We start from the raw sequence: 17,317 nt of genomic DNA, 5'->3' as shown, positions 1-17,317 counted from the left end.
TTTTTTTTTTTTTTTTTTTTTTTAATAATAATAATACAGTTAAAATTCCATAGACTTGATTTAAGAATAAAACTAGAAGACCTTGACTTTGGGTATTATATATTGAATTGCATCTATGAGAATGCCAAACAATAATAATCTCTCTGCCTCCCTCTCTGTAACACAAGTCCCTGATCACACCACAAGAGGAGGAGCTGCTAAAATTGGAGGAAGATAGCAAAGGCCAAAATGATCTGTCGTGGTGTTATCTGTCTTATTTTACTTGTACCACTGTTTGTGGGAGAGGGACAAAGCCGCCCTCTTATAAATGACATTAGTTCATCATCATCAGATGATCAACTAGTTTCCAATGGCATTGATGATCATCAATCCCATCCATCTCCTCCTTTCCTATACTATCATTCTGATGATAATCAACCATGTGAGCGCTTATTCAGCTTCCTTCCCTGTACTGATACCGTCGAAACTGGTTTGTTCCTCGTCGCACTCTATGGATACATGCTATTCATAGGTGAGAGTCATGTCACTAGTGGAAGAGAATCACTTTACATGATCATTGGCAATGGTTGGTATGGTTCTAGCCTCTTCCACATTTTTGGTGTTCTACCTGAGGCCACTGTCATTCTTTGTAAGATCTATTAGCTTCTTGTAGTTTAATTTAATTATCATCAAAAACTTGAATATGAAGATGATTTTGATTTGTTATCTTATTTGGTTGATACAGTCTCTGGGCTTTTTAAGAGTAAAGAGGAGGCTCAAGAAAGGGTATTCACTGGTGTGGGCTTGCTGGCTGGTTCAACCATCACCCTTCTGACTTTAATATGGGGGACTTGCATTCTTGTGGCTAGAAATGATAAAACTTCCTCTTCTACTTCTAATCAATCAGAAGCTTCATCTCCTCAAAACTCACAGAATGGAAGACAAATAAGATCCTTTTTGACTAGTATATGTTTTCTTTACCATCAATTTATTACATTCTATTTGGTATGCTAACCCTAATTGCTTGTGGCAATTTTATCTTGGAATAAAACCTAGATAATTGACAAATTTCCATTCTACAGGTTGTACTGTGACTACTGATAAGGAAACCAGTAAGCTAGCAGCAATCATGGTTCTATCTATGGTCCCATTTATTATCGTGCAACTACCGGAAATTTTTAAGTCAATTCCCTCTGGAAATACTGTGATCTTGATTGCTCTTATTACTAGCATTGCCTTCCTTCTTTCCTACTTCATCTATCAGGTATTCAGATCATTTCATAAGTTTTAGCATTAATTGAGTTCTTTCTGTTGTAGTGTTATACTTAAGGGGGCAGGGTTTCATTACACCATGACCCACATAATCCTTTTATCCTGCCATATAACAGTATAACCACACGTCGCAGTTCAAATACCTCCAGATTTGGTCAACATGTTGTCCACAGTAGTGTTTTATGTCATCATATCACCCTTGAAAATTGCATAAAAGAAAAGAAGAAAATTCAACTAGGGCCATTAGGAACCCAAGAACAAAGCTCTATACCTTCTGGGTTATATCTTGGGAGATATCACTAATTTTATCAAGAGCATTTTCCCTATGCTTATTTTGTTACTAAACTTCCTTAATTCTATTTTGAATATTGCCACAGGAAATCACACCCTGGATTCAAATGAGGAAAGTAGAATATGTGAAGCAAATATATCTAGTGAGAGATATTTTGAAGCATATGCAAAATAATGCCCTAGGAAATCTCCTCACTAGTGAGGGTGCACCTAATGTATCTGCTATAAGAAGATAATCATGTTTTCCAATGCACTCCTTGCGATATTTTAAATTTCGAATTCTATTGTTTGATCAAAAATTTTTTTTCTTAACCACAGGCTAATTCGGGCAGTCGACCAAGATAACGACGAGGCAATATCAATCACTGAATTCCAAGAAGTGCTCAAAGGACTTAAGATTGGAGATATGGACACTAAGAAAGCAATAGAGAAGCTAATGAAGGAATTTGATGCAGATGGTGATAATAAGATTGATGAAACAGAGTTTATAAATGGACTCAAGAAAATGATGGAAACAGCAAGGAATATGGTTGAAGATAAGTACTCTGCCCCAGAAGATCTTCCAGATGACAAGGCTTACCAGGTGATTAATTAGACTCATAATTTTATTTTTTGTTAGATCCTATTCAATTCCTATGTAATTATGAAATCCTCTTTCAGGAAATTTGGCATGAAGTTGAGACTGATGAGTTAGTGGAAAAGAACCAAACATGGACTTGGATAAAAGCTGTGTTACAATTATTGTTTGGAATGATCATCTTAGCTTTGCTTTCTGAACCTCTTGTGGATGCTGTTCAAGGCTTCTCAACTGCTGCAAATATCCCACCTTTTTTCGTCGCATTTGTGGTTGTCCCCTTGGCTACTAACTCAAGAGAGGCACTCTCAGCAATTAGCACTGCTAGCCGCAAGACACCAAGAACTTGTTCTTTAACTTTGTCTGAGGTGAGCTTCTTCCTACCACTGGATGGTGATTCATTTCCAATAAATCCATTTACGGAGTTAGAATAATAAGGACCAATGTAATCTGATATACTGAGACCATCTTATCAGTTGCAGAGACTGTTTAACTCACTTGATAGAATTTTTCGTAGGATCAATATGACGGATCAAAGAACACGACATAATCGATCTTCAATTAGGAACATACCCTGATCCATACTGTTTGTTGAAGAACTAATCAGATCTTCACTTCACTCCTTTCTTAGTTTTCTCTGCTTCCCCTTTCTGCATAATTTGTCAGTAGCAGTAATTAATGGGCATTGCTTTCTTTATATAGACAGGGAGCAAGGACCAATCCTGAAACAATGTATACTCCCAATTAGGCTTCCTCTAATTAAGTTTACTAATCAACACACATTTAATAATGCATACCCATACAATGACTGGATGCTAACTCGTACATGATGAAAACATTACATTACTTACGCATAAATAGGATCAATTATAATCAGTTTTTGTTATTTGCTTTGATCCATTTACTTAAGTTGTTTCCTTAGTTGATAAACTAAAAGAAGTCTATCAATGTGTAACTTTAGCTAATTTTGGAGCTGCTTGTGCAGATTTACAGTGATATATCTTCATGAATAATCTCATCGGCTTATCTGTATTTCTAACGATTGTTTATGCTCGGGGCTTGACATGGAACTTCTCAGCTGAAGTGCTAGTTGTTTTCATCGTTTGCATGGTAATGGGTCTTCTTGCAAGTTTCCGTCATACCTTCCCCCTTTGGACATCTTTGGTCGCTTATCTTCTCTACCCTTTCTCTTTGATACTGGTTTATCTCTTAAATTATAAGTTGAGTTGGTCTTTAAGTAATGTATAGAACGCTCATAAGGGGAATGAATGCCTATGGATATCGTATAGGGAGCAATCCATATCCTAGGTCATTAGTCTTTTTGATTTTTTGTACAAATCTATCCCAAGGTGATGTTCAGAAAACATGGCGAATCAGATGACAATTAATTTAAGCAGAACTTTGTTTTAGACAATTTCTATCCAAATGTGTTATAACAGACTCACAGAGTAGCGGTGTCAATTTCAGGCCAGGCAGCTTGACCATTTAAAGCCCGATACATTTATTAATCGATCATTTCTGGTGCAAGGGTGTTTCCAGCAAGCATCCAAGCCGACTGATTAATAGTCCGACTCAGCCCAACATGTTTAAAGCCCATTTATAGCTTGCTAAAAGCATGTTTACTATGGCTGACAGGTTTAAAGGCCGTTTAAAGTCTGATTATAGCATGCGTAAAACCTGTTTAGAGATAAATGTGTCATTAGCCGTTCAAATCCCGATTTTTATTGGTAGACCAATAAAGATCAATTCCCGACCAACCATTTACAAATGGGACATTGCCTAGCACATGAGGACCGATTATTTAAATGGGCCAATCATGATGCAAGGTCCTAAAATGGGATAGCCCGATTAGGCCCAACTGAAACTCGCTCAGCCCGGTCGATTGACACACCTATCACGATGGTTTTTGGTATTAATATTGGATCGGCTATATCATATTGATAACGGCTGAGACCGATCTCAATAGGTGGCCAATCCAGAATTGGGTATCCGTATCAGAGCAAGGGTATAATCATTTTTTTTTTTTTTAAGTGAAAATTAAATGTAAAATTGACCAATCTAGACTGATACGTGCCAATCTGAGATCAATTTCATTTACCAATACCGATCCAATACTCGAGAACTCAATCCTTGCCTATCAGAGAACATCTCCATTTCTATGCAAGCTGCCAGAGTGGAGATGTGGCTTTTAGAGTCTAATGGTGGTGGCCAGTTTAATTTTGCAAGAAAATGTCGAAATAATGTTAGTACTTAATACTGTAGAATCTTGCCTCCTCGCTACCTACAGGTCACAGACGAAGAATTGATCACAGAGCCGATTTCTGGGAAAGGTTTTCCAAAGCTCAAGTTGGAACTGGTGATGAGAAGAGAAAAATCAGTTCTGAGCACTAAGGGTTCAAGCTTTCTTACTTTCCTTCCTTACTCGGGCCCCTTTTTATATCGTATGGGTGAGCTTCCTCGTTGGCCTATGTGTCCCTTTCCCCTGTCCTCTGGCCCTATCAAAGTGTGGTTCATTTGTCTTTATTCGTGTTGAGGTGGTTGATCTCCTCATGACCACTCCTGATCCTAACAGTTAAACCTTGGTTATACTCGGGTTAAATAATTAGAGCTATAACGGTTAACCCAAATATGGTCAATCTTGAGTGTGTTAACCGCCTGACCCTAGTTAAGTTTGTTAGCTTGGGGGCCAAGCCTAAGGGTGGTTGCAAATGTCACAGCTAGATATTTGTGATAGATAGGCCGGGGGTGAGAAGTTTTCTCTATGGTGTAGGGTGATCTGATCGGTTGGGAAGCCATTAGTATGTTCGTCACTTGTAGCCGAACCTCGTGTTATGGGCCCTCTGATCACTAGATTACCTGCTCGTCTTGTTGTCTGTTCGTTTGGTCATGGTAATCGACTCTCGCGCTATCAGTCATTCTGATAGCTAGGCTACCTACTCATTTGGTCGTTCGCTTGTCTGATCTTCTATTCGTCTTAAGGGTTCAAGTCCTTATGAGTTCGGCCTGAACCCTTGGATCTCTTGATCGCCTGTTCGTTGGATCTTGGCAACCTCTTGGTCAGAATTTCAGACACATGTCAACTTTCCATTGGTTGATCATACTATGGTATATCAGTTCCAAACCCAAACCACCGTTGCCGCACCAGGTTGTGACCCTTGTTAATGTGTGTAGCAAGCTCTTGTTGCAGGACTTGTGCCTAAAAGTTGTTGATGCTTGTGCAAGAGTTCATTTATTCTACTAACTCCAGTCATATGAGCTTCAGATTATTGATTACGACTGAATTTAGAAATAAAGCTATGATTTCCATTTTCTTATGGGAGAAAAGCTATATATGAATTAGGATAAAGCTTTCCTTGATCGCGTTGAGGTTCATCTGGTGATCCAAGGGTCAGAGATTCTTCTGCCTCCTACTGAGTGGCTCTGAGCGTACGTAAATGAACTGATTTGCATTCATCACGACCTCAAGAAAACTCGATCATATGAATTATGTGACAAGTAAATTTCTGTGAGGTGGAAGTTCAAGTATGGGCCATGTTCTACTTCATGGGTTGACTTCTATATTCTTTTAATCACTGACGCATCATAGCAGTTGAACTTATTAAAGCAACTAAAAGAATTATAGAAATTTGAATTAAAAAAAAAAAGAACTACAGAAATAAGTTCAAATGGAAGAATAAAATTTTGTTGATAAATGAATCGCAAAATGTTGACCATTACTTATCAAATCTTATTCTAAAATCTGGTTTGATCTTGTAGTCCAAATAACCCCATACCATAAAACTCTTAAGCAATGGTCAAGCGTAAAATTGTTGGGCCAAAGATCAGCCTATAAGCTGACAGTTTAGCTCAACAGTATGCCTAAAAATATTGCTATAATTTGGTGCGCTGATAACTATCAGTCATCTATATTTGTCCTATATTTACTCAAACTCTGGTATGTTAATTTTTTTTTTTTTTTTTTTATTTCTTTGTTCTCAGAAAAGAAAATTCCTCTCCTTTTCTCTTGATAATTTAATATACATGAATGATGAATCACCCTTGGTCTCCTCCCCTCCAGCACCCTCAGAGGCTTTGGTAACCCACCGTTGTCCACCCTTGCCACCAATCAGTCCCAACCCTAACCCCTCCCATCCCCTAACCCCACCTCTAGTCAAACCCCACCCCTTCCCCTCCCCTCCCATCCCATCCCATCCCATCCCATCCCATCCCATCCCATCCCAAGTCCCACATCTATCTCTCTCCTCCTTCCTTGCCATCCCCCTCCTCCTACCCCACTAGCCTCGATGCCCACTCTGCAAATCCATGCACCCCCTTCTTCCTCCGCCTCACCCTATGCAACTCGTCACTTGAGTATGTGTTATTTTGTGATTAGCTTTAAAGATATTCTTTTTTCATAATATATATATATATATATATATATTTTGGAACTTCAACTTTGTGATTATATTGTTTATGTAACCAATTTTTTTTTATTTAAGTTCAAATTATTTAAAAACTTAATTCCCTAAAAGAACGAAGACGAATACAAATTTTGAATAAGGAAAAAAAGTTCCATATAAGATGGGCTATCTGATTTAAGTAGCCCTCCAAAAATCAAAGGTGGCCTATTGAAGAAATCTTGAATATATCCATCGATTAAATTGACAAGATCAACAATCCACCCAATAGAACCAGCGAAGTGTATAGGAATGGCCCTCTTATATTGTTATTTGTGTGTTTTTTTCTTTTTTTTTTTTTTTTGCTGTGGGGGGTTGTGGGGGTAGGGGAGTGGGCGGTGGGCGGTGGGCGGTGGGCGGTGGGCAGTGGGCTGTGGGTGGGGGCAGGTTAAGTTTATCCTCATATTGTTAGATATAAGGGAGAAAGAACCATATCTCTTTGACGTTGAAAACGTTAAACACACTGACCAATCAGAACGTGCACGAGAGTATCTATAGCGCACAACGAGAAGCAACTGGATCATTTCGTCCACTATGTCCAGGGTCAAGACCAAGAATAATTATTACCACATTCAACTATCGATCATATTATATCATCAAATAAAAAGGAAAAAAATCCACTCTATTATGGAAGAAAGAACGCTACCTCCTGAAGTGTGTCTACGCTTTATGTTGCCACACATTGAAGATGGTCGTACGCATCCTCCCATTGATCGCATCCACTAATGTGTACTTGCACTAGGAGGTGGCGTTCTCATAGGGATGTCAATCTCAAGCCCGCATTGGTTTGACTAACCGGCCCAATAGTTTAAAGACTAGCCCCACATACATCGATTATTAAACATGTTAAGCCTGAGCCCGGCCCATTTATAAATAGGTAGTACACGGTGCAAGGGGTAAGCCCGACGGGCGCTAGACCGGCCTAGCCCGTTTACAAGCCCGACTCACCCAACACGTTCAGCCCGACCGTTTATATGTTTATCTTTATTTATTTATTTATTTATTTTTGATAGAATATGGTATATATTGATACTTTTATCAATTATTGAATTAATAACTGTAATATATTTTCTAAATTATTGATGATTTAATAAAATATATAAAAATATCTTAAATCTTAGACAATTAAAGACCGTTTAAGGCTTTATTGGTACATTACCTTATTTAAGGTCTGATTATAGCCCAATTAGAAGAAGACTGGTTAAAGTTTGGAACCCGATCGAGCCCGAAGCGAGACCGACCGAGATCGCTCAATCCTTTAATAGGTAGGTCACAGTCCAAGGGTATAGGCCTACCAAGCCCTGCTCGGCCTGATCGATTGACACCGTTGTGTTCTCTTGCATTATTATTATATATTAATCATGTTGGCAAGGGACCTTTTAATGCCGAGGTGTAGGCTCTTTTCGGCTTTATTTGTGTTATCTTGTATTCCATTTTGATTTTTTTTTTCTCTTTTAATAAAATCTTGATCTTCTAGCAAAAAAACAGGGGATTTGGGGTCGGGAGTCATCTGAACCTTTCATACGGAATCATGCAATCTATGAAACATTTCCCAATACGTATTACGAGTATTTCATTGTTTCTGAGCAATACTCCGTCCCCAACTCTTTCTTGTTTCAAACTTAGACTTCGCTCCAACTATGGTTTGTGTCTTCTACTTGTGAGATACACCCTGCTTTGGAGGCATGTGCGTGCCGGCAGCAAGCAGCAAGCAGCTGGCAGCTGGCAACCGGCAACCAGAAACAAACGATCGTCTGCTGGCTTGCCGTTTTTTTAAGGTAAATTGGATATTGCTCTCTCTCTCTCTCTCTCCCTCCCCAGTAGTTAGATCCGATATGCATCCATCGATCTTTCGTTTTTTGCTGATTTTCCAGTAGTTTAACCAGTATTGCAATAATATGGGATTTTTTGAGTTCTTGGGTACGAAACTCTGTGTTAAAGAAACACTGGTAAGGGTTTCAGGTCATTGTTCAATCTGTCACTCTATTCCTACAGTTTAAGTCCAACTTATGCAAGGGTGAGTACCTTGGGTTCAACAAAGAAGAAGAAGATGGGAGGATGGGTTGATGAACTCCATGGGAAGCTTCAGCAATAGATTTTATTGATCATTTTTTATGGTTTATATGGATTGGGCATTGTGGATCAGATATACAATAGAGACTCAACTGGTGGTCATTCTTTGGGTGCCAGCAAGGCCACGATTTTCTATCCAAGGAAGATTGTTAAGAACTAAATCCATGTCTTCCTCTTTCAAAAATAAAATCAAAATAGTTGTGTGCAGAATTTCAGTGGAAATTCAACAAATCAAACGCCTTGAAAGTCACCCTGGAATTGTTGAAATTTCCTGACAAAGTTCTGTTTCTAGTATATGTAGAGTAGTGATATATTCAATAATGACATACTCGTACATAACGCAGCATAGTCAAGCCATTAGCCAATAATATGTAAAACAATGTTGTAACACCCTAAACTTGAAGCAGCTGATCCCAGTGTTATAGGCCAGTTGGCGAAAGAGAGTTGGCTGTTCTACTATGGATCCATAGGTACATTATAAGAGAGAATTTGGCTGCTTTATTGACTAAGGAAGAAGCGTAAAATAGTCAAATATAAGTGGGATCAGTCTTATATTGAGTAGACTCACAAGCCCAAGAGATAGGACAGCAAATGGACTAAAAAAGGCAAACTGGCGGGATACCATGCTACCAACCGGCCAGCCGATTCGGATAACAGAATGCCCAGAAATTGCGTTTTCCTCTGTGGGCTCTACCACTTTGCGGTGTGATTCCATGTATTCATACCATATGTAAGGGCATGTTTATGGGTTTTAATGCACCAAATTGCATGTCAACCATACACCATATAATTAGTTATTAAATTTTAAATATTTATAAAAATTGAGTTTTTCTTAAAGTGCAAGGCCAAACAGAGAAGAAGAAGAAGAAGAATGCTGTTGTCCATGTGTTTTGGGAGGCTGACTGCATCTAGGTCAGGATTCTGCCTATTTATTTGATGATTATAGTTCAGTTAGTAGTAGTAGGTAGTTAGGGTTAGGGATTTCATTAGATTAGGGACTGTAATTTAGTCCCTATGGACTGAATTCACTACCCTAAGGCAGAATCCCTAATTTTAGTAAGGGTTTTGGGACCCAATTTGCATTAAGTCCATCCCTATAACCTTGGAACAAGGGGCTTTAAGGTTTTATGAGAAATTAAGTAAATTGAAAGTTGAATTACGGCTGAATATGGCTTGAATTCTGCAATAGAGTAAAAGCAGAATTTTAGTTGGTTTAAAATCGAGTTTTGGGATATGTTGTTTGCTTATTCTTCCCAGAAAGTCAATTGTTTTGCAGATTTAATTGAATCCCTAATTAATTCTGAAATTTCTGTTGGAATTGGGTGTACTGTAGTCAATTAACTCATAAATTGGATCTCTATGTAGCGAACACCCTACACTAGACCCACTGTGAATGGGCAGAAAAGCCAGATCAAAGACAAAACCCAATACTGATTTTGCAGTGTCAATCACATAATATACAGTGAACATGACATTATAATGGCACTTAAAAAAGAATACAGATTGAGAGAGGATATGATAAAATCAAGACTTGAATATAATAATATTCATGCTTTCAATGTTCTTCCAGTCCTCAAACCACAGACCTCCGAAAAAAAAAAAGTGAGGCACTCACATTGCCTGCTCTAGCCATTTTGACTGCACAAAAGAAGTTGTCATCCCAAGTCTACTAAGGAATACAACATATAAAATGAATAACAAGAATACAAAGAACCCACAGTTCAACAAAATCTGTCACAAGAAAATATATTTTGGTTAGCACATCAACTATTCCATTTTACAGCAATACATAAATAAACATTCATGCTTCTCTTACAAAATGAAATTGCACATAGCCATGGAAAGGAAAGAGATCTCTCACAAAGATTAGTTATCATTTAATGTTGTGTCCATTAAAAGCCCTTGAAAATACCATTCACATCTCAATTATTTTATAGCTTTATAGGTTAACGAATCAGCTTGGTCACATCATCCCCTCTGAACCAATTGAGCTAGGTTCACACCGAAATTGATATGAACTTATTGGATCACGTTTTGGGCTAGTAGTTTGTGAGATTGAAACCAAACTGGTATGCATTGAAATCGATAAGACATCCAATTAAACTTTAAAAAATGGATTGAAACTGATAGCAACTTGAAATTCATTAAAAATATATTTTTTCTTTAACTTTGACTTTATTTATATGGAAATGAAAACCAAAACATAGAACAAACTATCTCCTATATTTTCATTGGTTCCCCCATTTTTATCATCAACTACCACACCACTGCTATTAATTCATTTTCAATAGCTTCTACATCAAATCAAATGATTTCCTCTAAATCAGTGAGACTTTTCCTAACACACACATCCTCTACAAAACAAAATACATAATTAAATGCAACATTACTTCATATCCTTTGTCATATAAAAAATGTTTCGAGGGAAAACTCACCTAACTCCCTATATGGTATAATATTCTCTACCATAAATCCATCGGCAATAGTATTTGATATTTCATTGTCATATTCCATTTTTTTATCCCCCTATTACTCTCCAAGTATACAAACATATCATAATTAAAAGCTACATAAAACGAGTAAATGACATAAATTTTACATAGAATCATAATGAGCAATGCATAGTCAACATCAAATTCTACCAATTGTAGTTCACATGATCACGAGAACTTAAATAGGTCTCACAATACTTTATAGTATGTTCTGATAAAGTCTCATATTAGTCCTCATACAATTATGTATGTGTGTTCATTCAATTGGAGTTCATTTAGCTAGTGGGAAAAAATCACAGACAAGAAGTGTTATCTCTAATCATGTAGATGTTATACTTCTATAAGATTTACTTATTTCTGAGGGCATATAACTTAAAATGTATATCTTCCCATGCATTATACACTTGGTTATGATATGCCTATTGTATATTTAATGTACAATGGGTAGTGAAACATTGATCGTAACGATGAGAATAGTTTGGAAGACAGTTATTCAAGTAAGAGAAACATTAATATATAACTTACGAATTTTGAAATAGTCCTTCATTCTGAGTTGGATATTCAACATCAATGGAAGTAGAAAAAAACACAAGTGGTTGACTGGTAAGTATGGTCTGATGATTGTATAAAGAATAACGGAGTAGTAAGAAGTGATTAAAAATCGAGATTGGTATATTGTTCCTGAAGTGTAATAAAGTATTTATGTTTTTATTTTTTTATTTTTTTATTTTTTTATTTTTTTATTTTTTCTTACATTAAATCCATGGAATATTTGTCTGCTTGAATTTTAAGTGGTTGCATGTAATGGAGTCGTAGCCAACTACTTGTGAACTTGTTAGCGACTTTCTAAAGTAGTTATTTTGAACAAAACTCTTCTCATTGACAACACTAAAACTGAAAATATTTATTTTTAGCCTTTAAGTACAGTAAAGAAGCTGTAATCATTTCATCAATGGTAAATTTATGATTAAGATTTGATTTCAGATTTTATTTAGTTCTTTAGAAAGTGAATTCAAATTGTGACAATAGTAATTTAGATATTTGAGATACGGGAATCAAGGACTTATGAAATGAAATTCTTTTTTATTGTTCTTGAATGTGAATCTTTTATTATGAGAGTATTAGATTATCTACCTTTTTTTTTTTGCTAAAGGTCAGCAAAGAATAATATTATAAAGAATGAATGTAGTACAGGGGAACCAAAGAAGAAAAAGAAATAGAAATTCAGGTTGTTGTCCACCTTCGGTATGACCATCAGCAGACTAACAATCTAAATCAACATAACAACAAAAGAGATAAAAATGAAATGTCAATTAAATCTGTATCTCGGACGATCTTGAGCATCCCAACTGATATTCTCTAGAGCAAACTGAGGAAGCACTGACCAAGTCATTGAAGATCTCGTTGCAGCCGTATGCTTTGCTAACACATTAGCAACCGAGTTTGCTTCACGATAAATATGAGTAATTCTCCATGATATTCGGTCTAAGTATCCTTTGTAGAAAAGCCATCTTTGACGGAAACACCATTGAATATTACCATTCCTAATACACAAAATCATTGCCTCAGAATCCCCTTCTACCCATATGGATTCTAGATTCATCATCATAGCCAGCTTGATCCCTTCAAAGAAGAAAGCAAATTTTTCCTAAAAGTTGGATGCCACACCTTCATAAATTGCAAGACAACACAAAGGATTTCCCAAATGATTCCGAAGAACACCACCCTCCCTCGAATGCTGTGGATTACCTTGAGAGCAGCCATCAATATTGATTTTGATGCACCCCTCTTCTGGATGAATCCATTGGACCTCAGTAATGACACTGGTGGGCAGAGAAAAGTAAGAAATCCCCACCTTCTTTGCTAGTAGTAGATCAGCCATAGATTTAATGTGAACTTTGACACCAGATGTGAGATCATGAATCTCATTCAACACGGCTCGAACAATCATCTTCACATCCCTACTGTTATTATCAAATCTACGTTGATTTCTCTCTCGCCAAATCTGATATGGGATAATAGAAGCAACAACCAACCACACTGCCTTAATCGGGACAGAACTCTCCTTTCTCTTCCACCAAGAGAAAAGCTCTTGAATAGAGGGGAAACCAATCCATCTGATATCAAAAAACTGCAAAACACCTAACCATACATGATGGGAGAACTTGCATTCAATGAAAATGTGATTTTGAGACTCACTGTCAGCATGACATAAATCACACCGAGAGGTCAGTTGCACTTCCCTTATACACACCTTCTCATCCGTTGAAAGACCACCATTTAATAGACGCCAAACAAAGGTAGAGACTCTAGGTGTTAAGCCCTTTGCCCATACCATAGAAAACCATTCAAAAATGTTATTTTTCTTTCGCAGCCCTTCCCACGCAGATTTCACTGTAAATTTATTGAGATAAAGACCATACCCTTTCTATCAACTGCACTGACTAAGGGTAACGGATAGTCATAAGCTTTATCACAAATATTCTTCAATATCAGGGATCTAACTTCAGGAAAACACCACCTCCCATCGACTATAAAATCAGCCACAAGAGCCATAAACGATGTCTCTAATTAAGCACCTAATGGAATAGCGCTCAAAATAGGGACACCATAAACGATCCCTCTAAAAAGAGATATTATTCCCATTCCCCACTAAAAATCTTTCATGCAGCCCCACAAAATGCCAGACCTTCTTTAAACCAAGTAAAATAGAAGAAGAGAGAGGGGAAGACTTCAAGGAGCCATTACCTGCTATGAACCGACCTCGCAAAAAACCAACAAAGGGAGAGCTATCATTCTTCATGTACCAGCATAATTTAGCTAGGAGCGCCAAATTTACATCTTTCAATCTCCGAACGCCTAGACCCCCTTCCCTCTTTGGCTTGCAAACCACATCCCATCTTACAGTAATAGCCTTGGAGATCTCTGTTTCACCACTCCAAATGAAGTTTCGAATCCATCTCTCCATCAGAGAAATGGAAGAGGCAGGCCTGAGATACACAAAAATTATGTGTTGGAATGCTACACATCATGGGCTTAACCAACTCAATTCGACCAGCCATAGAGAGGAGCTTACCCTTCCATCCCGCCTATCGTGACTTAAATTTATCCACCAAAGGCATAATATGATCATTTTTCACCCTTCCTTTGAAAATCTCCACATTGAGATATCAAGTAGGAAACTTACATTCCGGAATATTCAAAATATCCTTTATTCTCCTTCTTCTAGTAGCTTCAATATTACCAAGAAAAATCTTAGACTTATCTAAGTTGATTTTTTGTCTCGAGTAAGATTGGTAGTGATGAGGCAAAATATGTCCCCTTCCTCAGCACGGCTAAAGCTTGTATGCTAACCTGAACAGGACTGACCCACTAACTTTGCCCTCTATCAGGCCGTGCTGCCACCTCGGCCCTCCATCAGACCGTGTTGTCGCCTCGGCCCTCCATCAGTCCGTGCTGCCACCTCGGCCCTCCATTAAGCCGTGCTGCCACGTCGTCCCTCCAACAGGCCGTGCTGCCACCTCGGCCCTCCATCAGGCTGTGCTGCCACATCGGCCCTTCATCAGGTCGTGCTTCCACCTCAGCCCTCCATCAGGCCGTGCTGCCACCTCGGCCCACCATCAGGCCGTGCTACCACCTCGGCCCTCCATCAGGCCGTGTTACCACCTCGGCCCACCATCAGGCCGTGCTACCACCTCGGCCCTCCATTAGGCCGTGTTGCCCCCTTGGCCCTCCATTAGGCTGTTCTGCCAGTCACCTCAGCTCGGCATAGTCAAGTAATGCATCCAAAAATGTGCACACATCCACTTCTACATTCAAGGGACGTGATCCCTGATCATGGGGGTAGGACTCTATCCACTACACGTCATCAGAGGCGTCCACCCCTCTCACGACTTGCACCTCCAAGATCAATGGAGAATATTCTCAGAATATGCCCTAGAACTCGGAATATTCTCAGAATCACAATGCCACTCCCCTCAAGGACTGTACACCTAAATAGGACTCTCAACAAATGCCCCTCCTTCTCACTCCATCAGCAGCCTATAAATACCAAGGCAAGCCTCCATCATTGGAGAGCGATCAATCACTTCTTTTACTGGAAAAGCTCTCTTGAGCATCTGTTGTGGAAAGATCTAACTTAGGCATCGGAGAGTCCCCCGTCGGGTCAGCTCGACTCTCCCTTGTCATCTCTTCTGTGCGGGTTAGCCAAAACACCAGGAACTGCAGGGAAGATCACCCGATCAATTTTTACCGCATCAGATTGTCATCGTCCGTGGAAAACAATTACAAAAAGTCACCTTGGACCAATGCAATTAAGGAGTGAGAAGGTTGTTTCTTCTACGACAACACGAGTAAGATCCACCCACGAATTACCACTTGGATGTCCCCATTCACCACCAATGGCAGAGCAGGAGAATGTCCCAGTAGAGACCCCTCCACAAGGACCCCAGTAAACCAGGCCTGATGTGCAAGTTGCCCCGAGAGAGGGGGATCAACGCGAGCAGAACCCTCAGTGATCTCGTCATGTCCCATCATCCCGGGTAACTCACCCAAACATGGAAGAGCAGATGCATAGCCTGTAGCTATAGGCATTAGTGACAAACGCACTGGTGCGGGACTTCATACGTCAGTTCCGCTCGGCACTTCTAGTGCCACGGACTAGTTCAGCTCAGCCGCCTAGGCCTGTTCCGGGCAGACAACTCAACAACAAATCTCTTGACAACAGTGTCACCCCTCAATCAACAACAAGGAGGGGGTCGGCCAGGACGTCACACACTAATCGGTACCACCCCTCTTTCCTACCGAGGGGCACAGGTAAGGTCCCGTTCCTGCTCAAAACAGAAGAGCTCGTCGTTCCGCTCGTCACCGGAGTCTAGAGACATATGATGCCCATAGATCCCCACCCCAGGTGAGAAGACGCCAGCTGTCACCTCAAAGACTCACTAGAGGTGCGCATTCGCATGGAGAAGAATGGCAAGATCAACCCCATAGGGGTAAAACCTCGCCCATCAGGCCTACCAGTGACACACCATGGCAAGGCCAGGATCAGTCTGGTGGCCACCAAGGCCGAGGAAGAAGCCCTAGAAGAGGTGAAAGGGCACAACGATCCCCGGAGCACCGAGCCGAGGTGAGAAGGGATGACCTGGAGGGCCACATCTAGCGCCTCAGTGAGCAAGTAGAAGGAATGCAGAGGCAAAGGCACCCGGCCGACATTACTGTAACTCTGGCCTATAATGCACTATCCAACGAACTGATAGATGCCGAGCTACCTCTAAATTTCATGATACCCGTCTTCAATGGATATGATGGCACCACAGATCCCTATGATCATCTGTTGTACTATAGCTTGGCCATGACGGTTCATGGTAGGTTAGATGTCATTCTCTACCGAGCCTTCACAGCCTTATTAAAAGGAGTTGCACTGGTATGGATGTCAAACTTACGGCCACAGTCCATCCGTAGCTATGAAAAGCTGATAAGAGCATTCCTCACATGTTTCCAAGCAAGTATAAAGCAGAAGCAAACTACACAAAACTTGATGAACATGAGGCAGGGAGCGAGAGAGACTATAAGAGAGTTCCTTGCCCTATTCACTAAGGGCGATACGAGTGGCGTATAGTACGTTGTGTAACGGGGTAATGCACCTTGATCTAGTCCAATCTTTGGCCCTTAACTTGCCAGAAACAATGCCCGAGTTGTTGAGACGATGCAATCAATATGCCAACATGGAGGAAATCCTGGCTGCCAGAGGGATAGGTGATCAATCGGAGAAGGAGAATAAAAGTACTTTGAGACCTAGGGAAGATTCTCGCGAGCCGAAGAAGAACAGAACAGATCGGCCACTTGACACAAATGAACTTGATCATTCCCGACCAAACCTGCTCTTAGAGATCCAAGATCATAAGTATTTTCGCTGGCTCAGGTCAATGACAACTAAACCAGAGGAGAGGAACCTCAACCGGTATTGTAGATACCACCGAGACCATGGACATGACACTAAAGACTGCAAGTCTCTAAAAAGAGAAATTGATGAGCTCATCAAGGGTGGATACCTCAACAAGTATTTGAAGTAGAAATATGGTGGGAACTAGCCCGAGCCAAGGAGAGATGATGCTAGGCCGAGCCGAGATAGGGCCGAGCCATCCAAGGAACCAGCCACGAACCGAGCTGACGCTTACGATAACCAGCCCATGGGTCCA

The 17,317-nt window shown here is 39.8% G+C and overlaps 1 protein-coding gene across 1 annotated transcript; it reads left to right on the top strand.

Annotated features, from left to right (window-relative positions):
• Positions 1–228: 228 nt before the first annotated feature.
• Positions 229–3,176, top strand: LOC122078003 (sodium/calcium exchanger NCL2-like). The gene is made up of 7 exons (XM_042643882.1): positions 229–628; positions 725–943; positions 1,062–1,243; positions 1,629–1,702; positions 1,861–2,125; positions 2,203–2,484; positions 3,102–3,176. The coding sequence occupies exons 1-7, from the start codon at positions 229–231 to the stop codon at positions 3,123–3,125; spliced, it is 1,446 nt and encodes a 481-aa protein (XP_042499816.1). The 3' UTR covers positions 3,126–3,176.
• The last annotated feature ends 14,141 nt before the right edge of the window (positions 3,177–17,317 follow it).

The sequence above is a fragment of the Macadamia integrifolia genome, chromosome 5, assembly GCF_013358625.1.
Source record: "Macadamia integrifolia cultivar HAES 741 chromosome 5, SCU_Mint_v3, whole genome shotgun sequence".
NCBI lineage: Eukaryota > Viridiplantae > Streptophyta > Magnoliopsida > Proteales > Proteaceae > Macadamia > Macadamia integrifolia.
Note: the sequence above shows the minus strand (reverse complement) of the source record. Positions and strands in the feature narration are given on the sequence as shown.